Source organism: Sander lucioperca, chromosome 21 (assembly GCF_008315115.2).
Source record: "Sander lucioperca isolate FBNREF2018 chromosome 21, SLUC_FBN_1.2, whole genome shotgun sequence".
Lineage (NCBI taxonomy): Eukaryota > Metazoa > Chordata > Actinopteri > Perciformes > Percidae > Sander > Sander lucioperca.
Window position 1 is genome coordinate 22644981 of NC_050193.1, and position 22702 is coordinate 22667682.

At 40.7% G+C, this 22702-nt stretch overlaps 1 protein-coding gene across 4 annotated transcripts in view; it reads right to left on the minus strand.

Annotated features, from left to right (window-relative positions):
- Positions 1 to 22702, minus strand: part of LOC116063957 (protein shisa-6) — an 80179-nt gene that overhangs the window by 52019 nt on the left and 5458 nt on the right. For all 4 annotated transcript variants that reach the window (XM_035996435.1, XM_035996436.1, XM_035996434.1 and 1 more), the window contains exons 3-5: positions 21863 to 22020; positions 15838 to 15933; positions 15323 to 15391 (exon numbers count right to left, since the gene is read on the minus strand). In XM_035996435.1, the coding sequence (XP_035852328.1) occupies positions 15323 to 15391; positions 15838 to 15933; positions 21863 to 22020 (323 nt within the window). The remainder of the gene's footprint in view (positions 1 to 15322; positions 15392 to 15837; positions 15934 to 21862; positions 22021 to 22702) is intronic.

Here is a 22702-nt window from a genome sequence, read left to right on the forward strand (position 1 = left end):
AAAATAGCCGGCCACGTGTAAACATAGTCTAAAAATTGAAAAATAAAAACCTATGCATGCAACTTCAAATATATGCACTTAAAACACAATTTAAAGCACCACTTTACTACAATCTTGAATGAATGAATCATGAATTCAAGCATCTCTGGATGTGATGTGAATATACTGTATATACATATTTCAGAAGTGAAGCTTCATTGTATTCAGTATCTGTCAGATTATTTTACCTGATGGGAATTTTAGCAATTTTACCACTGCAAAACTGTTATGGTTAAATTAGCCTATTTTAACAGATGTCAACCCATTTTTGGTTGACCTTTTGGTATTAAACTTCTTAAAATTGTGGCAGTTTTCACTCCTTCTCAGACAGGTCAGGCTACTTAGACAGACTGGGCATGTGAGGAGGGCTGTACGTGTTCTCGGAAACATTTCATAACTCAATTGCATCCAGTTAGTTAAAGGGGGTTGATAAGGTGTGTTTTGTATTTTAATGGCTTTGATAGTAGCAGCTAATGGCTAGTATTCTATGCAATAGGTCTTTTGTATGGCACTAACACCTCAACTCAATATCTATCAACCCATCAGTCCTTGTTTCAATATCGAGTGTCATCAAATCTAACAAGCCACAACACCAGAATTGTCTTAGGCTGTATGTTGTTTTAGGAGGTATTAGAATGTGTTGGCTCTGGCAGGATGCATTACAAAACTATTATTAAAAGTGCAACAAATTACATCTTTGAACAAGATTGGTTGTCTAAATACTCTTTAGAAATGCATTTGGACTTCACTGTCTACACTGTACCAGCACATACAGAGGATATTAAAATATAAAGTGAGACCACCAAAGTGAGTTGGCATGCCCAGATTTTGTAGAAATAACTAATGAAAAAATATTTGCATGAGATAAATGTTCAGTCATTGACCTTCTTCTTAGACCTTCTTCTTCTTGACACTGACTTAAGCCCTATTCACACGGGATAAGTATCATCTGGGGATCTCGTGTGATTTAGAAATGACCCCCCTCACATCTGAGTTCCGTGTGGCACATTCGCACGGGATAGGCAAAGCCCGTACCCCAAGAGTTGGATTCCCGGAGGTGCACAGAGGACGGCCAGGAAGAGAGGCCGCCGCACCGCACTTGGGTCGGGGTTCCGTATCTTTTTGGGCCAGGCCCGGTAGAGGCTACCAGAGGCTCACACCCTCGGGGCGTCAACTCGGGAACTTAGGTCTCCGGTCGGGCAGTGGTCTAGGCTAGGATGGTCATGAAAGGCAGCGTCCGCACCCCAAGGTACAAGGTAATACTAATACTGTGTGGATAGGGCTTTAGTTTCAAGATTCCACTTCTGATCTGCATTCCTTTTTTATTGCTGGCTAGGAAAGAAATACAGACACTGCCTCTGAACGTCTGCTGTCTGCAGTCATCCACCTATTCATTTTCTATACTGATTATCCTATTTGATGTCTTTGGAGCCTACCTTACCTGCTTTTGGTCTATGGAGGGAAACTACAGCACCCAGAGGAAGCCCAGAAAGAACCCAGCTCGCGATCCAAAACCTTTATACTGTGAGGCAAAAGAGCTGCTGTGGGCTGCACACCCAGCGCAGTGGTACGTACTTACAATAATACCTAATGCTGATGGCGCGCTGCAAACCACATTATACCCAGTGATGAATGAGAGCAAAATGGGTAAATATTGTAATGAACCATCGTGCATTCCTGCAGGCACTCAGCTGGTGTTGACTGTTAATGAGCGCTAAAGAAAAGTGGCCACACTGCTTGTTGAAACATCTCTGATAGATGTTTCACATTATGTGCGAAAAAGGCCCCCATTAGATTATCCAAACCTCACAATTCAACCAGCTCCCCTTTGCTATGCTTTGCTTTCCTGTCCTTTCTTTTCCCCATCTTGTCTTTGCCACTGTGTCAGGCCTGACAGTGCGTGCTGGTTGCTTTTCCCTGACAACACGCAAGGGAAGGTTCTAATCAGTGCCGCCCACTCTTACACAGCTCTAACACCTATGTCTTATTTCACAGATGTGCACAGTAGTGAGCCTGCAATCCCTGATCTTACAGCTGCAGCGTGCTGCTGTACGGATGCTGAATATTTCATATTGGTACAAGCGAGGGCTCCTTCATCTGTGCTTTTTTTTTTTTTGAAGAGTTAGATTTATGAATGAAGCCTGGTGTGTGTAGGATGCATCACTCGAACGATTGCAGGTCTGCCCGAAGGGTCAGCGGGAACTGGTGGGTGGAGGAGTACTCGGCTTCTCCCGTTCACAGAAAAACATTCGGAGGCAGTGACTAACGAAGCATTTAGAGGAGAAGACTCCACCGGTGTCGTCAACCTGCAGATGAGTTGCAATCGTAATTTCTGATGCCATTTTACATACAATTACCAGCCATTTGTGCCTGGAGCGAGAGCTCGCCGCAGCTCGCAATTTGACACTCGAGCAGCAGCAGCAGCAGCAGCCGTGCTGTGTGGAGAGGAGTGAGAGGTTTGATGTGGAACAAAAATCACATCTCTACCCAACTGGGCGCTGATTTGTTTGTATGGCAGTTTCCTGTCTCTGTGATGAGCTCATTGTGCCTTTACCAAGTCCTTTGTGTGTGTGTGTGTGTGTGTGTGTGTGTGTATTCTGATTGTAGATGTGTGAGCACTCCAGTTTAGATCACTGTCTATGTACACGCTACAGTCAACAAAAGATACATTTTGCTAAATTGGGAGATATAGTTTTTATCGGACAGCCATCATTTACAACCTATAGAGTAACTCAACACTAAATCCACTTTTTTTGAGCTATTACATTACATGTATTATCACTTTCTAACATTATGTTTTGATCCTGGACTCATTTTATAGCGTTACGACAGAAGTTAAATCCTTTTTTATGAGAGAAAAAACAATAATTTTGTCCACTTGACGGCCAAAAATTTGAAAAATCTAGGACGTGTCCCAGGACACTTCACCCTGAAACTACGAGGCAATGCAACATACACTGTAAATGGAACTGAAGCTGTTCTATGCTCTCCTCAAAGCCACCAGACCCCTTTTGACAAAAACAGTAATTTTACCTCACAAAAAACAGAAATTGCTGATCTACTGCTGCCTCGATCGGTTAGTTTGTTTGATGTTTTGAAGGGATAGGAACTAACAAAATTACCAAACAAACTAACCGATTGAGGCAGCAGTAGACCAGAAAAAAATGTTGTCGATGTTGTCTGGTGGCTTTACCGAGAGCATAGATAATGGCTTCAGTTCATCTTGCGTAAACTTAAACGGGGCTTTCTGACGGCAAAGTAAAGTGGGGAAATATTCTAAATATAGCATAAACTTAAACTGACATTGATTTTTTTAGCTGGGTCTTTTGTTAAAGTTTCTAAAATATGTTTATCGGCTGCCCCCCGTCCACAGCAGTAGATTGCTTAGCTTCCGTGACGACACTCCTGTCTGATTCTCCAAGCTGGGGGCGTGCCAACCGCCATATATTGTAGGTAATACACCGACTATGGATAAGTACCTCCTACAACCCCTCTTCAAAATATCCGAACTATCCCTTTAAGCTAAAAGGGAACTGTTAGGATTTGAATGCATTTTTTAATTTGTGAAGGGGGCGTGTTTAAGCTAAAACAGGGTGTTAAGTTGCTCTTTTAAAATGTTCTGTTTTCTTTTCTCGGGTAGTAACCTTGCTCATATTTAAAGATGAAAAACTATCAGTGTGTATGTGTGAGTGTTCTGCGTTTAAGCGTGTTCTGAAAAAGAGCCCTCTTTGTTTTCCAAATGAGGACATTGTCCTTCACAACACAGCCATTAACACTCAGCCTCTTCTCGCCACTCGAAGGCTTTTTCTCGTCCTTGGTTGTCAGCTTTTTTCTTGAATTATTCTGTCCTTCTGGCAGCTTTGGTTTGAATGCACTCACTCGTTATTGTAAAGGGAGAATACTTCCCCTAAGATAAAACAACGCTGCCTTGGGCAGGCCTGCCTACTGTATCACAGCTAATTCCTTGCATACCAAGACAAGCTGTCCTCTTTTAGGTATTGGTATTTGGTCGTGGCCACTGTGCTGACAGAAGCATTTCCATGTCCAGATCTGCCCTGTCCTTGCCCTCCACTCATAATAGATATTGACAGGTGCAGTGCAGATAACGCTAATCTGCATCCTAACAGGATTTCACGTGTCATTTAATGCTTTCTCATCGCTGCCGCATTCAATTCACAACTTTGTTATGCTGCTAATAGCATTTCAGCATGGCACAGCCCACGGCCTTCAGAGTGAAGAATGTGAAAGTGGATCCTGACTCGTTCATAGGTTTGCTGTCTGGGCTGAGCATGTGAACTGATGCTTATTGGACTCTTGGCATGATGAAAAATATATATCACTAAACTGCAGCAGTTATAGATTCAGGGGTTAAAGGGGTTAAAAAATTCTATTGGACTTTAATTTAGATTTTACACATTAAGATCAATTTACAGATTGAAGACTACAGTTTTGTTACGATAAGTCTCTCTTACAAACTGGACGTGAAGTTTAAAAAACATGGGCATTTAACAGGCAGCAAGGCTCTAACAATAAGACCCAGATTATTGGGTGCATTATGGGAAATGTAGGTTCTAGGAGATTGACGCATACAAGGGACTAAAAGTTAGGATATCTTCGATCATTTTTTCTCTAATCTGTCTTTTGTGAGTACCCCAAATTTATGGAATTTACATCGACAGAATGCCTTTTTTGCACTGTTGCCAGTTCCTAATATCTCCTGCCATTTCAGAATTAGTTATCCTCAGTGTTTCCTGACCTGACCTCCACACCTACCTGCTTGTGCAATAGGAAATACATATGCATTGCTTTGTCTGTTATGTTTTAGTTTTATTTTTACACTGCGTCAGAGAGATATTAGTTCACTGAAGAATAAAATGCAATTTATTGCAACAACACAACAAAAATAACAGCTTAAAAAATTGAAGATGAAGATGCTATAGGACTGTCCAGACAGAAATGATCTCCTCAGTAAAAATACACACAAGGATCCACGCCTACGTTAAACAAATACATCATACTCGCCACCACAACCTGATATATGAATTCACAGGAATATTCAGGAATATATTCTGAAATGACTGCCACAAATATATATATATATATATATATATATATATATATATATATATATATATATATATATATATATATATACATACACACACACACACACACACACACACACACACACACACACACACAGATACTATATGTGGTAGCCTTGGTATTAAAATGGAAGGACGATATATATTTCCAATTTGAGATAAAGAATGTTCGGAGAAGGTATGTGGTTTCTTAATAGATGAGATAGCGCATGTTGACGTTCCATCCGGTCAGCTCTTTAGATGTGACTTCAGTGCACAGACATGCACTACATAATGCATGAGGAGAGGATGGATCCAGTGTTAAGAAGTTATCTGTTTGTGTGTGTGTGTGTGTGTGTGTCAGGACATGATGTATGAATCACAGTATTCACTCTTTGCCATGCGGTAGTTCGGCTTGTGGGATTCTCAGAGTGTGAGTTTCATCTAACCAACCCAATCAGGTTCATTAGCCTCCTATTTAATGGACAGGCAAGATAAGGAGAGGAATCAATTCATATGGTGCATTTGGCGGTTTGCAGATCTGTGCGCCGTGACAGGATGGTCTCCTCGCTGCTTCGAATCACACTCATTGAGAAAGAAGCGGAAATTACCACTCCGGTTAACGCTGCGCTGACTTAAAATGACCTGATAAAGACCAATCAGTCTTAGTTCTGCCTGAAAACTGCCCGGCAACAGAATGAAGGTTTGGGGTTTTCATGGAGTTTCGCACAGCGAAAGGTTAAACTTCTTACTCACTCGCGACTCAAAACAAATATTGTAACCTCGATGTACACAATGATTGACGGTGAGTCGCAAAGTCTGTGACTCCAACGGAGGAGCTAATAGAGAACACCAGCTTAAAAAATAAATAGATTACGATTTGTGCCTCTGAATGGAATGAAGACTTAATCCATAGTGAATGTGTGTTGAACCTATTTGCATCCTGTTTGTCTCAGTTCTTCTATAACTCTCCTGTAAACACAACTTCCAGTGGAATTCTGACGTAATTACCGGTGTATGTTCATATAGTGTTTTTCTTCTACAAACCTTTGTTTAAATTTATATTTTAATAGATTTTGTTGTACGACATGTGTCCTACACACCCAAAGTTCACACTAAGAGCTGTTTTCACTATTAACCACCTAGACTGAAGTCGCTAATCTACTCGGAAGCTTTTAAGGAAGCCCATTGACAGAACAAAAGGAAACCCCATGAAGGTTCTGATGTGCGCACGTTTTTACACCACCTCATTTAGGACTATGTTCTCCACAGCTACAAAGAAAATGTGTTTAGTCATTGTTTGAATTGCGAGAAAAGTGTAAAAATATAAACATTGTTAAAGATGTGCTAAGTTAAGTGTCTCCTGATGACATAGAAGAGAGATGGCCTATGTGCCGAGCCGACATAATAATTAGCCACGGCCAAATTTATCCCATAGACAAACGTTTTTAATGGTTTCTTCTTTCAAAGCTGGATTAAGGAAATTGGGTTATATGAGCTTCTACATTGTTCTACACAACAACTACATGAAAATACACCAATTAGTGTTTGAAATAAATATACATTGATGATTGTGCAGTGGCACAAAATGCAAAAAGTGTCTCATGTTAACCTTGTTACCACCTGTTCCTTCAATCTTAGTGAACAAATGCCTCCTCTGCTATATTCTGACTACTTGATACATATTTCAGTCTCCCCTACTTGTTTTTAACCTTTTTGGAGAAAAGAACTTCTTCTTTAGTTATTTCTGAGAGTTATGTCGTTTGGTCAAAATGCTCACTTTACATGATTTGTGTGAGTCTGGGTTCATATCTGGCCCAGCGTGGGCCGCGACAAGCTTCCACTTGTCACACATATCACCAGGATGAAAAGTTCACAGCTCAGTGACAGAAAGCTGAGGGGGTAAAGCTTTCACTGCTGTTTCACTCTGTGTGATGCCTTGTCTTTAAGTCTCAGCTCTGTGAATGCTTTGATCGTTTCAAGACGTAAAGCTGCTCTTTGGTATTTTATGTAGTGCTGTATGGATGTGGCCAGCTCTGAGAAGAGCTGTGTTCGTCAGCAGTAAAGGTTCAGCACAGCTTATAGTGTGGAAGATGAGACCTGTTCAAATCAAAATATCACCAGCGTCGTCGTTCTTCTACTTTCTGATCACCACAGGGAACACTACTGTACTACCTTCATGGGCAATGGACAGAAAGCTTGAGTTTTGCAAAATGGACGTAGATTCTGGGCTGTTATACAGGACACAGCTCCTGACTACAATCTTAACTTCATTGGAAGTCAGTTTTGTTTTGGCTTTACTTTGAGTCCATCTACATTAATGTTTCAGCCAACCAATCAACATTACCCACTGAACAATATGTAGTAAGTGTGTAATAATGCACAGATGGAATTAATGTAATGTGTGGGCCTTAATTTAGAGGATAAAGGTGGGTCGGTTTTGTCTATTATTTGCTACAGTTAGAGTCCAGCTCAGCCCTCTGTGCTCAACAGCTTTCAATCATGCAAAAAAAGCAAACATGTCACAGCTGTAAACAACATAAGACAAAGCACTTCACAATTGGCCTGTCATTCACCCATACTTAGGTTCCAGTGTATTGCCCAAGGAGTCAGCCATGTGGACCGGGGGAGCCTGGGATCGAACCTCCAGCCCGCTCTACCTCCTGAGTCACAGCCATCCCTTTTTATTCATTACACAAAGACTAAAACACCAACTGAAATTTGAGCAAGACAAAGAAGGCAGCATGAAGCTGTACAAAAACGGATATTAAAAATAATTACGGTACACCTTATCAGCTCAAATTGTAAAGAGGCGCTGCAAAAGGAAAGGAAATCCACTCCACCCAGAACTGAGACTATTTGCAACAAATAAAATCTTGTTGCTTCTGCGTCCACACGCAGTGAGACACTGACACTTTAGAGTGGATTTTAACAAGCAGCAGTGGGCGAGCACTAGATCCAGAAAAAGCTGGACTCACCACTGTTCGATCTTTTTGAATCAATATAAAGCATCATAGTAAGAATCAATATAAAGCATCATCGTCAGGTTGGAAAATATGAGTGTCCAGTGTGCTGATGATGTCACATTACATGATTTATTGATCTATGATTCTCAAGTTTTCAGTTACCGCCTGCTCGAGTTCAGAGCCACTAACAGCAGCTTTGAGACGTCTAAGGATTTGGTAATGGAGGCAAACCGGGCATGTGATACCTACTTGGCACACTCTAACTCCCCGCCATTTGCACTCAGCTACGCAGCCATGCACAGACACGCTGTAGGCCTGGAGGGACAACAGCGCAGGGAGGTGGGAGGACTGCAGCAGTGTGTCCCAATAAGACAAGGTCACCTTAAGTGGATTGGGATGAGGGGGGAAAAGCAATTCCCTCAGGACGAAAACAGGGAGCAACTCATGAAAAAGTAATTAAGCAGGATGCACATCAGTGGATGCCACAGGCGGAGAAGGCAAGGAGAGAGATGATCAAGCCTAGAGGACGAAGGGGAATGTTTGTACACAACATATCTGGGAGATGTTCGCTAAATGCACACAACGGGATCATTTAACCTCGCACTTATTTTGGGTATACGGTGTGCTTGTTTCAAAAAATGTGAAATTGATTAGTCACACTAAATATTTCAAGCTAAAATTAAAATGTTAAACATCATCTGCTCACATGTGACGATTTGCTTTTCTCTGCTTTATTTATTATTATTTATTTAACCTTTATTTAACCAGGAAATAATCCCACTGAGATTCAGAATCTCTTTTACAAGGGAGTCCTGGCCAAGGCAGCAGCATCAAAGTCTCAACATACAGTAACAAACAGCAAACAACAGACTTGATACAAAACAGAAAAAGTACATTAAACACTAAGAAAATCAGAATTCTGTAACAGGACATGTGCATTCAGTGTTCAGGAAGTCCTTTATCCTATTTTTTAAATCTTCCATGCTAATAAAATAATCTAGATTAAGCTGACTTTGTAGCTCACACCAAGATGATGGAGCAACAACTTTAAAAGCACTTTCACCAAACACAGTACGGGTTCGAGGAATGACGTACATCATTTGCTTGTGTGACCGAAGGGTGCAGTTACCGATCAGTATATCAGTAGAGAACATAAATAAGAAGGCCGCTTGTGCAACATGGCCTTATAAAGAGACAAACCCACTTTCTCATACAACTTGCAATGATGTGTGCGGAAACCCGAGTCAGAGACAAAACGTAACATGGTACACGGAATCTAACATTTTCAGTGATGCCGAATTTACATGCATATATAAAATATCACCGTAATCAAGTGCTGATAAAAATGTTGCTTGAATTAATTTATTCCTTGCAGTTTATGTGATTATAAACAAAATATCTGTTAGGAAACAATTTCTCATTAAGAATACATTAAGAATTAAGAATACATCCACACACACTCTGACAAACTTGTGATTTTGGGTTAACCCTAACCCCCTAACCGTAACACTTGACCTAAATCTACCTGGGGGTTAGGGTAAGGGTTAGGATTGTTTGGATCATCACAGTCTAAATGGAAGCCAAAGGCAATGCATGGGCCAGCGCAGGGTTAGGGTTAGGATAGGGATAGGAGAAAAGAATTCGAGGAGGCACATATGAATCTCAAAGTTAAAGCACCCCAACCACTTTTAATCAATGCACAGTTTCTCATTCAGGTTCAGGAATCTCATTCTTTTTGAACATGTACTGTGAAACAGCCGCTTGTCTTCCATCAGAATAAAATCGCTGTTGTCCAGAGCTGTTAAATGGCCACATCGCGACAGACAATCCATCACATGGAATAGAGATGGACCATGTGAAGGGGCCAGTGAACACACCATTCGCCCCCAACACTCACTGACATCAGACATAAATCCATCCTTCACAGCCTTGGCAGCAGCCCTCACACACGCCAACAGGTAGACCAGCGGTGTGTCTGTGTGGATCCACACAAAGCTCAGAGTGCCGTGTTACAACACAGATGCATGAATATTAATGACAGCATTACTTGGAGCTTTGTTAAGCAGCTTGTTAGCTCTGACGTACTGTACATTCCAAATGTTTGTACTCTTTCACCATGACGCTTCCACGCAAACAATGAAAACACACAGTTGAGTTTGAGGTCATAGCCATTCATGCTCCAACGTGCTTTGTCTTGGAAAACAGTGGATTTCGAAGAAATAATTGTAATTGTTTTGTTTGAAATGCAAATACGAGAACAGGCTGCTGTTCAAAGCCTTTAATGTAAGTACGTATGAACCACAATATGAAAATACTCTTTTACAAATTCATGTCATGTATTCAAATATTTATTCAACAAATATCAGCAGTAAAAGTCACTGGTTTACTGTTGGCTGGAAAAAAAACCCTCATATTTGTTGTTTTGTTTCTGAGCAGTTAAAGAAAAAAAGAAAGGGAAAGAACGACAATAAAGAGGGCAGGAGGACAGGAGCAAGACAAAGGGATAAAGGATGAAAATAAGGGAAGATAGAAGAGAGGAAGAAGGAACGCAAAGGGGTAAGAATGCATAGACAAAATAAGGAAAGTATGTAAGGAGGGGAAAAGGAGGGTAAAAAGAAGTAAAGAAGGGTAAATGCAGAGCAGTGAAGGAGGGCGGGGGGGTAAAGCCAAGAAAGGAAGGAAATGAAGGCAGGGAGGAAAGAAAGGAGGGGAAGAAACAAAGAAAGGAAGGATTGAAGCTGTGCAAAAAAGGTAGGAAAGAAAGAAAGAAGGAACAGTACAAGATGAAGGTCAGCCAATTGGTAAATGTAGTGGAGAGAAAAGTACAAAGATTTAAAAGGAATGAAGGATAAAAGAACAGAAGAAAACAAATTAAGAAAGAAGAAGAAATAGCAAAGAAAAAGTACCTCAGCACGGTGCTGAAATGAATTTAGTCAAGTACTGTACTGCAGTTAACCTTTTTCCACTTCTTCACATAAATGCCGAGTGATGAACCCCGGGGGCAGGTGAGTCAGATGACCTGCGCAGATATGTTAGCTGTAGTATGTATATGTTACCTGCCAGAGAACTGAGATATGAGCCGTGTGTACAGCAGCGTTGGAGCGGGGACAGGATGCAGTCAGAGGTGACACGGATCTGTCAGTGGAGGGAGGGGCAGCTATTAAACTAAGACATGTATGACGGAGGCTGACAGGACTTCCGCTTTCAATCAATCAATCCATTTTTATTCACATGAAATCGTAATGTATTCCTATCAGCTCCTTCAGCTTCTGCATGATCCATCATGAAGCAGAATGTGGCCATGAGATCAGCACGCAGAAAAAGAGTCAGCCGGTTGAATGGCACCGGCACTCCAGGATCGACACTACAGCTTCCGCCATCCCACTGGAAACCGACACCGGCACATAGGAACGGTTGGCCTGCCAGCTCATCATCCGGCGCCTGCACACTGGCTAGCAGGTTGCCCAGCACACAAGGGGCAGTCTTTGTTCAATGCGTTGATGCTTTGCTCGGTGGCCCCTCTGATGTACAGATGGAGATGGATGCAGAGATGGTAGTGCTTGTCCACATAGTCGTGATCGTAGCCAAGGGGGTAAGCTTCGCTTCAGAGCTCGAACCTCCTATGGCGCCATTTTGATGCTACAAAACGATCACCCGACGTTAGCATTCCATTGACTGCCATTCATTTTGACGTCACTTTGACAGCGAATAACTTTACATCTGAAGCGTTTAAAGACTTTATTTGTCCATTGTTTATTTCTAAAGAAACACGACAATGTATAAAAGGCTCCATTACCTTGTACCTCACGTTATGGCTCCGTAGCAGACGTTTTTGTAAAAATAGGCTAACGATTGTGTCATAACCACGCGACTTACTGTCGCATAGTAGAGGAATTACCGTATAGTACAGGAGAAGCTTGCAGGCAGTTTCGACTTACATTAGCTGTTTAAGTTTAATTACTAATGTTAACTAGCATTTTAGTTAGCAATAATTAGCCTGTGTCCATGTTATCTCCTTAGATATACCTACGCTCTCCGTCTCTGCAAGATTGGGAATGATTGAGATTTCTCTTGGCACAGCTACCAGAAGACTTAGAACTTTCAGACAGGTTGCTCACGTCACATTTACGTCGTCTCTCTCAGTTGGAGGCTGCGCAGTAACGCTCAGTGCTCACCGGAAAAGTGCTTCTAATATCCTTCACTGGTCTCCATCCAGAGCAACGGGATCTGTTGGTCCATTCTTATATACTGTCTATGATCGTAGCCATGGGTCGTAGCTGATAGCCATCTTCACCTTTTCCTCTGTGTTTACTCTGATGTTAACATCTGAAAACCTTGACCGGCCAGGCCAGCAGGGCCTATCAGAGCCATCCCTATCATGTTGAGCGACATGGTGCCACATGCGATCCCCATCCAAAGTCAACCACATGAGCTGTGGTAGCTACTGTTAACTTGAGCTCATGTTCTCCACCTATTCCATCTTTGTTTACTCTGATATTTACATTTATAAACTTGACCGACCAGCTGGCCATCTAGCCCAGAGTAGCAGAGATAGCAGAAGGCTAGCAGAGTCTGCAGGAGTCTGGCAAGGTGATTTCCCAATCCTGATGAGCGACTCATAGCCATATGCCATCGTCGTCCAACATCAACCACATAAAGCACAGCTAATATTTCTTGAATAGACAATTCAGCATAAATTTAGCGAAGTTGATGGAGAGGCAACTGGATAGCTCAACGCCTTCTGGAAGATCAAGCTAGTTTAAAGACTGCTACTGCTATCAGGCCGCTAAAACGTATCAGCTAATACGTGCAGCGAGAGGGTGAGGGTTACAGTCAGGAATACTTTTTAAAATATTAGTCTTTAAACACCCATTTAGTTAAATCATACGAGAGGGATTCATGTGCTGTTTTCAAAACTGATAATAACATTTCAATTTTAATTGACTGGTTTCCCTGCTGCCTTTTCCAAATGTTGTCTGTTTAATTCTTGGGGTTAGTCTGGCAAGTACAAAAAGTTTCTGTTTTTTAAATGTTCTGCAAAGGGGAATAAAACAACAGCAGTTCAGATATGCCTTCTGCAGTGTGTGATAGTCATTTGGCTTCAGGGTTGAGTCATTTTAACATGTCACCCACAATGAATGTCAGTCAATTCATCACCAGCAGCAGAGCAGGTATTTTTAGAAAGATGTCGTCAGATTTGCCTCACTAAAAGTCTTCAAGGACCACTTAACAACTTGAATTTTGACAATTATATAGGATATACAGTAGTCTACATTTGTTAATATTATTTATGCATTCTACATTTTTTTTATCCAAATTTAACCTGATTTTTAACCAAAACGTCTTCTCACCTGCAAATAATCAATGGAGATTACACTTATTTGCTGTCCTGAGACCGTATTTGTGCGTCAGTGGGTTATAGCGTAGAAGTCTATATCCTTGACGTTCCACTTCCGGGATTGCTCCGGTGCAAATTCCGCCGGATGCATGTATTTTCAGTTTCCTTCCGTTTTCTTTGTGTTGGAATTTTAAATTCGGTGGATTCATGAGGACTATGGTTAACTGCTCCTCAGATCTCTGCAGGGCAAATCCAGACAGCTAGCTAGACTATCTGTCCAATCTAAGTTTTCTCTCGCACGACTATTTTGCAGCGGCTCTTAGCGCCACCAATGACGATTGTGATTGGTTTAAAGAAATGCCAATAAACCAGAGCACATTTTTCTCCCATCCCAGAATGCTGTGTGGACTAGCCAGACCCTCTTCCGCTTCGCAGCGTGTGGATGGTCTGGCAAAGCGAGACTACAGCGTAGTAACAAAGCCGACGTGTAAATGTAACTATAGGTTGGGGTGCAGAGCCTTCAGAGATACTACACAGAGGCTGCACAAACTGGTCACTTTGAGCTGCTTGTGTTAACTACAAGTTATGTGTGCTGGTAGACATTGTTGATAGTTAAAGCAACATGGAGCGAGTTTAAGAAAGGCTTTTCCTTTTCAGTAACAGAAGACATATTTTGTGATCTAGCAAACCCAATTCTGCACTGCAAAACTTCTACTCGCAGCAATCGTCGCTGTACAGTATATCACAAAAACTCTTAAGTAAAGCTGTCAGGTTGCAATCATTGGTTCAATAAAATACACCTTAAGGAGAAACACCTTTTGACAAAGCATTCTCTGGGCATTTATGTCACTTACAGCAGCAACCGTACATTAACTTGTGTGCTGAAAACTGAAATCTAAAATAATGGACCTGATTTGAAACCGACCCATAAAAAAAGCTACACAAAACTGACAAGTCTTTATATATTTTTTAAAGAGACCTGAGGGAAGTCAGGACCAGTCAGAAATATTTACAGCTTTTTCTCTTCAATTGCAAGTGGATTGTATTTGTAAAAGAACCACAGTGATGAATCTTCTCGAGAGAAATGTGTCCTGATAATTTCAGTCATTGAAAACATTAATTAATATTATGTCAAGAATTTAAGATGACCATTATATTAGTTGTGGATCATGGACTGCCAGTATTTGGATCAAGCGGCTCGTGGACTCAGATTCAATTAAAATGCTTTCTAACTCAAATACCTCTAAAACAGACCGAACAACTTAGTGGTAAGCATGAGACGCACTGTCACACATGGCTGAGCAGAAACTATTTAAGCTCAAATTTCATCAAGGAAAAATATATCAAACTTACACTGTGATTGATGATTTCTGCAAAATACAGAGCAAAACCACCAAATAAATAAATATAGGGATGGTCACTCTCAATCAGAGAAAAATGCTTAGTGTTGTAAAATCAAACTTTCACTTACCTTGCAGACACCTAAGAAGTGTTTATCAGCTGTCGACACTCACATGGTTAATGACAGCAGCCATGTACAAGTCTGACACCCTCACCTGTCCATAAAAGCCATATCAATAAACTCTGTGACTGTCGGCCATCGCTTTCATTCAAACCTGCTGTTAAACAACCACCAGTGGAAATATTGTGGCTCACAAAACCACCAACAGGAAAAAAAGTAATAAAATCTTACAACTCTGGCACTCTGCACCCAATGACTGCGCTGTGATTATCGGCCAAGGGCACTCGAATGGTCCGTGTGTGTGTGTGTGTGTGGGTATGTATGTGTGTGTTTGTGTGCGTGAAGTGTGAGGAGCTTTTCTTATCAGGTGTGAGCAGAAAGCAGGTTGTGTGGCTTTTTCTCCGGAAGAAAACAGAACATTTGGAGAACGTACCGTAGGAGAGGGGGATGTCCAGATCGCCCTGCCAGGACATCTGCCCCGATTCGTCTATGGAGTGCTGCGCTGTAAAAACACAACAACAGGCCTCTTGTTTACAGCTCATTCTCACTCCAACACTGCTTCAGACTCATTAAAACTCCAAAGAAAGACAATAGTCAGGAAATCTACTACTGTGCCATGCTGCATTCACACTGGCCAAAATGTTACTTTGTCATTGGAAGTGTGGATTTAATCATAGATATGTGTCTGTGTGTGTGTGTGTGTGTGTGTGTGTGTGTGTGTGTGTGTGTGTGTGTGTGTGTGTGTGTGTGTGTGTACTGTCTGTGGCCATTATGTGTTATAATGTCCAACTTCCGCTGAGCTGAAACAAAAGTCACAGTCATACTTCTACTACATTCATTTGGCAGAAAGAGAACGACAGCATGACACAGTAGCTTTGTGAGTGAGATGATTATTCTGGTTTTCAGGGTACTGTGAAGTGAAAAACAGATAATGAGGATGGACTTTACCTTTCAAGTGGCCACGTCCGAGTGTCACAAACCCAGAAGAGATGAAGTTGTGCATGTCTTGGCCCCCGCCGCGCAGGTTTTCTTTCCCATAGTGTCCTAGTGAGACAAAAAAGTGTGGAAAATTATTATTTCAGCAAAAATATCTGAGGCCAGTAGGGTTTCGTTGTTCTCTGGTACCACCAGAAAGTGGTGCAGCCAAATTCATATGTCCTTGCTAAATAAGTGGCGCTAGAGGCCTGGGGACATAGACTACAGCAGGTCTAGTTAGTGAACTACTATAGAAGGGGCGCTTATTTATGAAACGCTTTCTATGGGTTGTATTAGAGGGTAAGAATAAACAACATATATCAACGCATGATTTGGAGGACTAGTTGTGCTAGTCAGTCATAATAGCCTTGAAATTCCTTTTAATTTCGCTGTACTGGGCCGTTACAGAAATGAGCTATGACTCCCATGGTGTATTTCACCACATCAAACAGATCCAGTTACTTAGTTAAATGTGATGGTGGCTGGGTATTGTAGTATTTAGACCAGTTTGTCATGTCAAAATGAAGGACAAAACATTATTTCTCAGGAACAATGGTGAGATAATTAAAACAGATGGCCATAACATAAGCCAATGTGATCGAAACCTACATCATCCGGGAGTGTCCCGTGCTTCTATGTGAGTTAACATTGAGAAAAATCTGAAATGGTATCACAGAATGGGGAAACACTTTAAGCCAACAACTCAGACAGTTTGCTAATGGTCAACATTACAAAGTTAACTCAATGCAAAGATGGATTCACTTCGCCCCCACGAGCGCATTCACTAATCCATGGAATTGCATTTACAGCAATATTTTCAATTTCTGGTGTGACTGGGCCTTAATACTGAGGAGTATCTGTACTCAAATCCCCAGTCATATCTGCCATTTTATAAAGCAGTAGCCACAGATGACAAGAATACTAAACAGGTCTAAAATGGCACAACTGACAAAACCGACTCTCATGTGGGATCATCAGCTCGTCAATATGTATCGCCTAAGCATGGCAGAGATGCAACCTGCAGCTTTCAGAGCTTTCATATCACCCATGTATTAAACACTCCTCTTTCTCCACAGTAAGTGAACTAGTACATTTAATTTGAAAAATATAATTGCAGCTTTTGGCTCCTCATAGGCAAGATGATTGGGGTTGGATAAGCTTGACTTTAGAAGGGATTTATGCCTCCTTCTTTGAGGATGCCAGCACACTTTAGGTATACATTCTTTTGGATTTCCCCTGTGTTAAAAGAACACTCCGTAATGCAATTTGTACCACATTGCTGTTAACACCGCTCCGAACCAGTGCTGTAATTGTTATTGCAGGGCCTGAACACAAAGGAGCAAGACAAGGTACCTGCTAGAACCCTGACAACTTTCAATTGTCCTGTCAATCACACACAAGTCTTAAGAAGAAATAAAAGAATGCAGTGTCGATGAAAACAGCAAAAAGAACAAATAAAAACAAAAGTAAGTTGGTTTGTCAAACCTCTCCTCTCTTTCTCTCTATTAGTCCCTGTCTACTGTACATTAGCCAGCGAACAGTTAAATGCCTCTTTCTCCAAGGGAACCACTTCAAAGTCAAAAACATCACTCAGGCCTTTGGGCCTCAGGAAGCGGATATCGAACAGCATTTCAAATTATCATAATGAGAAGAAACACCTGGGACCATTCGGCCTGGTCTTCATCAGACTGAAGTTTGACACTCAAGCCAGAGCACCACAGCTCGTTTGTTTATTTTTATCAAACCCAGAGGATGACTATAAACTGATTACTGACGCACTCTGACCAGCTCTGTTATTGTGGGACCTTTGGGAAAAATCTGTAAATATCCCAAAAAAAAACCAACATATTTCCCTGCATCTAGTGATTTTAAACACAACTGTGTTGTGTCTATGTAGATGATACAGTAGAGTATATGTGTACAATGTCTCCCAGGGTGAAATGCTGGTGATTCATAACCTCGGTATGCTCCAAGGACAGCACCGTGGAGCTGAAAGCAGGTAGCTGGAGACGCTGACTGTGATATAAATTGCTCCCATGTGGCAGTATAAACCTATAGCCCCTTATTATCTCTGGAAGTGTTCCTCAAAATTGCCTGCATAATGAAAAAGATCTAACCATTTCTTTTAGAGAATAACCAGACTATAAAAGTTTTTCATCATACATTCATGAATGAGAGATAAAAACTCAAATCTCCCAATGAAAGCGAAATTTGCAAAGTTACATTTGAATTGGTCGTTAGGGAAAAGTAAACATCATCATCAAATTAGTGACGACAATCATCACATTTCTGCACTTTGACATAAACCCATTATCCCATCAAACACAAAAGGTTGATCTTAAATGATTGTTGCTGTTAAATATTAACTCAAGGTCTACTAAATATGCTATTTCAAGGCTGTTTTTCATGGCTGGGGTCCCTTAGTTCCAATAAAAGAATATTTGGACATTTTGGGAAACTGAAAATGAATCCAGTTGCTGTGAGTGTCCTTCGGAGATGATTCCATTCTCTGCACAGTGTGGAAGACATTTGTCGCCACAGCAACATAGAAACTTTAGAGCACAGAAATGAGAGAACAGAACGGAACTCTGGGAAATTGAAGTGATAATGCACACTCAAGGACGATTCAGGAAAAGTACTATCCACATCCCAAAGACACACTTTATCAGCATCTCACTGAGGTATAATAACCTTTCCGGAACATCGAGTGGGATGACTCCACATCTCATACTGCTGATGTTTTCAGTTCAATGCTCGAAATCCACCATTGCTGAATGTCATCAGCCTCTTTTTAATGTTTTCCTCCTTGGGTTAATACTTTACCTTTTGTTAGAAATGCTATACAATTGCTTTCTTTTGCTTAATAGCAATTATTATTTTAATGACACGTTTTATCACTTATAGCTTATATATGGGCAGTAATAAAAATGGAAGGAGCTACTCAATAGTACACCATCAATGGAGTGTGGCTTCTGACAGCACCAATATATAATATACTCCTTCATGCTGTTACATCAAAAAATCTATTCAAATCCATCTTTATTCTCTGACCCATTAAATCTGATCTTTCTGTGAACAGGGAGATGTTTTTAGACCAAAGAATCACTGTAGCTGCTGGCTTCCCTTATAAAGGCCAGCTTATAAACCAGATATTGATCATTGACCATTTTTATTTTACAAACCACTTATCCTCCACCTCCAACATCATGAATAGAGAATTTGTAAAGAAAACATAACCACTGCTGCCAGTGAGGTGAACTGCACCTTTCACAAAGAGAAGTAAAGATGTAATATTGATTGGTAACACTTTATAAATATAAACCCTTTTATTAACTAACCTCAAAGTCAAAAGTAAATACTGAAAGCGTGAAACCTTGTATTAACCTTGATCTCTTCAATAACGTAGGGTCATACTAAGAATTTTCTAGGTGCCAAATTGTCAGCTATGTATCATTTATGTAGCTGAAACCAAATAAAGCATATATAAATAAGCTGTGCTAACATACAAAGTAGAAAAAGTAAGTACTTAAACGAAAAAGTCAAAAGTGTGCTATTCATCTATTTTGCTTTTACAATCACTTTTTATAAAAACAGTTACGTCTCGCATTGCCAGACCTATCTCCAGTATGGTCTGGCTACACCGCTTATCTATTCTGCCACAGGGTGGAAAACAAATGCTCTGGCCTTTTCATCTATTTTGCTTTTACAATATAACTTTTTATAAAAACAGTACTCTCGCATTTCCAGACCTATCTCCAGTATGTTCTGGCTACACCGCTTATCTATTCTGGGATAGGGTGGAAAAAAAATGCTCTGGCTTTTTTATCTATTTTGCTTTTACAATATAACTTTTTATAAAAACAGTAGTCTCGCGTTGCTAGACCTATCTCCAGGATGGTCTGGCTACATCGCTTATCTATTCTGGGATAGGGTGGGAAAAAAATGCTCTGGCTTGTTTGTATTTATTTAAACCAGTCACAACTGTGTTTGGCGGCTCCAAGCCCTAATAGCGGAGAAAGAGGATGTCAGGCTTTATCACAGAAATGTATATCGAGCCAGACAATACAAACAGAGAGATCATCTGCATATTCTAACTTCCTGTAATCATTTAAAAAAAATGAGGTTAACTCTCTAGCTTTGAGTATGGAAAATGTTTCCAAAATAACTACTTTAACTTTTTCTTTTGTCACCAGTCCTTAGTTTAACCTCAATCTCAGAACTCATCGGCTATCAGTCTGATGATGATTTAGCCTCTAGGGACAACGGCCAATATTTCTGACATTTCGGTGTAGCCCGTGAATATCCGGATAACGGATAACAGACGTCCGGACCAAGACATCTTCTTCCTCTTCCGTGCACCCAGTCCGATTAGCAATTTGAGACACAACAATATAGTTGGACTTCAGAGACAACATCTTTATTAACAGATATCTGCATATGAATGCAGATAAGTAAACCAAACCAAAACCAGAACGCGTACAATACCAAAATATTGTCCCATTGCCTACAGATTATGCATTTAGTAGTATGTTCCAATGCGAAGAGTTCCTACTGGAAAATGTACTAAGTGAAGCCCAATAACGGCTTGAGCAAAAGGTATATAATATCCAGAAGTTTCATTATAAATACAATGAGCTTTGACTTTCCACACTGAAAAAAGAACAAAGACATATTTTTCCTTAAAGTCACATCACCATCATGAATTTGTCATAAAATCAGTCACGTCTTGCCTGAAACGCCTCCATCCCTGTTTGGACACCCTCCACCCTTCTCTCTGATGCCTTCTCCAGCATGTCTGACGTACTGCTACTGTTCAAGCACCAAACAATAGCAAGCGGATATGACACAGGTTGGACAACTAAGACATCTTTTCTGTGGGCGCTACATATTATGAACAAAATAACAATGTGTGGCTTTGTGAATCACACTGAAGATAATTACTACAGCCATGAGTGGTTGTTGCTTAAAAAGAAACCTAATTGTCGGCCGTTATGAGCTGCTTGCATAATCAATATATATATATATATATATATATATATATATATATATATATATATATATATATATATATATATATATATAAAACTTAAATTGAGTTCTTCAAACTCTAACTTAGGGTCTCTCTAGCCTACAAGATTGTGTCTTAACAACAAGTAATAATGTACTATAATGCAGACGTGACGAAAAGAAGATTATTTAAGACTAGATTGGTGATCAAGCATTAAATAAACTCCACTTATTGGGTAGAACATGAAAACAGGCAAAAGCATCTTCTCCTTATGGCTGGGCAGCATGTTTACACAAGTTTAAAAAGTAATTCTGCTGCAGAAAAGTTGCTCACATCCTGCAGTACAGTCTGTTCAGCTCTCCTCCGACACATTCACTCCATGTTGGGTGGTGTTGGTGGTGGTAGCAGAGAGAAGGGTGGGGGCAGGGTGACTCAAGAGTGAAACACAACACTGTTGAATCTGGGACAAAATACTAGGGCACTTAGCAAACGAGCTGATCCCTGGAGCAGGGATCTGGAGACCGACTGGATAAAAGTAGGAGGAACAGCGTTGCACGACAGAATTATCTCTGGACAAAAAGCGTGCGTCTCCCGCAGAATATGATAATTTGCATCTCAATTTTGAGCCAATGCTGAGTAGGCTTATGGGACATGAGCGTGAGGGAGACAAGAATTCAGCCAAGGCCTTGCATTTAATTCCCTATATATTTCCTTATGTGGTTCCTCTTAAGAAAGATTGAGGGGGAAAGCTTTAGATCTCACAGTCCGTCCATCTATTTCAGTGACCGTCAATCAAAGAATTTTTTGGCAGATTAAGGAAAGCGAAGGGTGTCTTTTTTTTACAAGGCTTAAGCTTTACCATCGTAATAACATAAAGTTGGATTTTTTCAAATAAACATGCAGAGACAGCTACACATACACGTTTCTTCTTCAAACATGCTCAATTTTACACTCAGAGCTATGTATCTGTATACGAGCAGTGTCACCTACCGTGGTTTGATGCCTTGGAGTGAACAGGTGTGTAGTGACTCTTCGAAGATCTGACTGGCGTCTCGTCTTTGGGTGAGCCATCAATCGCTGCAAGGTTTTCGTGTTCATACTGAGATATTGGAACTGGTCCTTGTTGCTTCAGAATGTCTGCCAGGGCTCTGGAATGAAATCACACAATTGAAATGTTTCCCTTTCCCAATTACAAACACTTTTTTTCTCTTGTCGCAATCCCCCTAAAGGTCTTCCTAATTTATTTAAATACAGCTCCAATTTAAATCATAGAGGTATGGTGCAAGCAGAGAGGAAATCCTAATTACACGCAGTCACAAAGGAGTTTGATTTTTTAATAGCACGGTACACAAGGTACAGACAAGTCCTATTATGTGTGACGGACCAGAGTTCAAGGCACATTTATTAAAAGTTAAGTCAGTGCCTCTTCTTTGAAACCACAAATTAAAAGCAATACTTTACCAACACCATTTCCAACATTTGGAGGCACAGTGTCAACCTGTGAGATGGAGTGCAGGCTCTGCTTTTTCTTAAAGAAAATGAAAGGGCAATTTAACTGTGTCAATGTCAACCTAAAGCAACCACACATTCCACTCTCCCATAACTTTGTGACTTTGGAAGACATACCATATATTAATAGCATTTCCCTTCCAGGAGAAGCACACTTTAGCAGGTTTCTTTTTCGCAGACAGTGGCGACCTGATTTTGCATTGTCCCAGTTGGCTGCTATGTCGTGTGCAGCAGGAGCTACAGTAGGAACAGGACCGACTTTTAACATATCTTTTGATAGGAAAGAATAACATTTGGCCTCGGAAACAAAACCACAGAAGT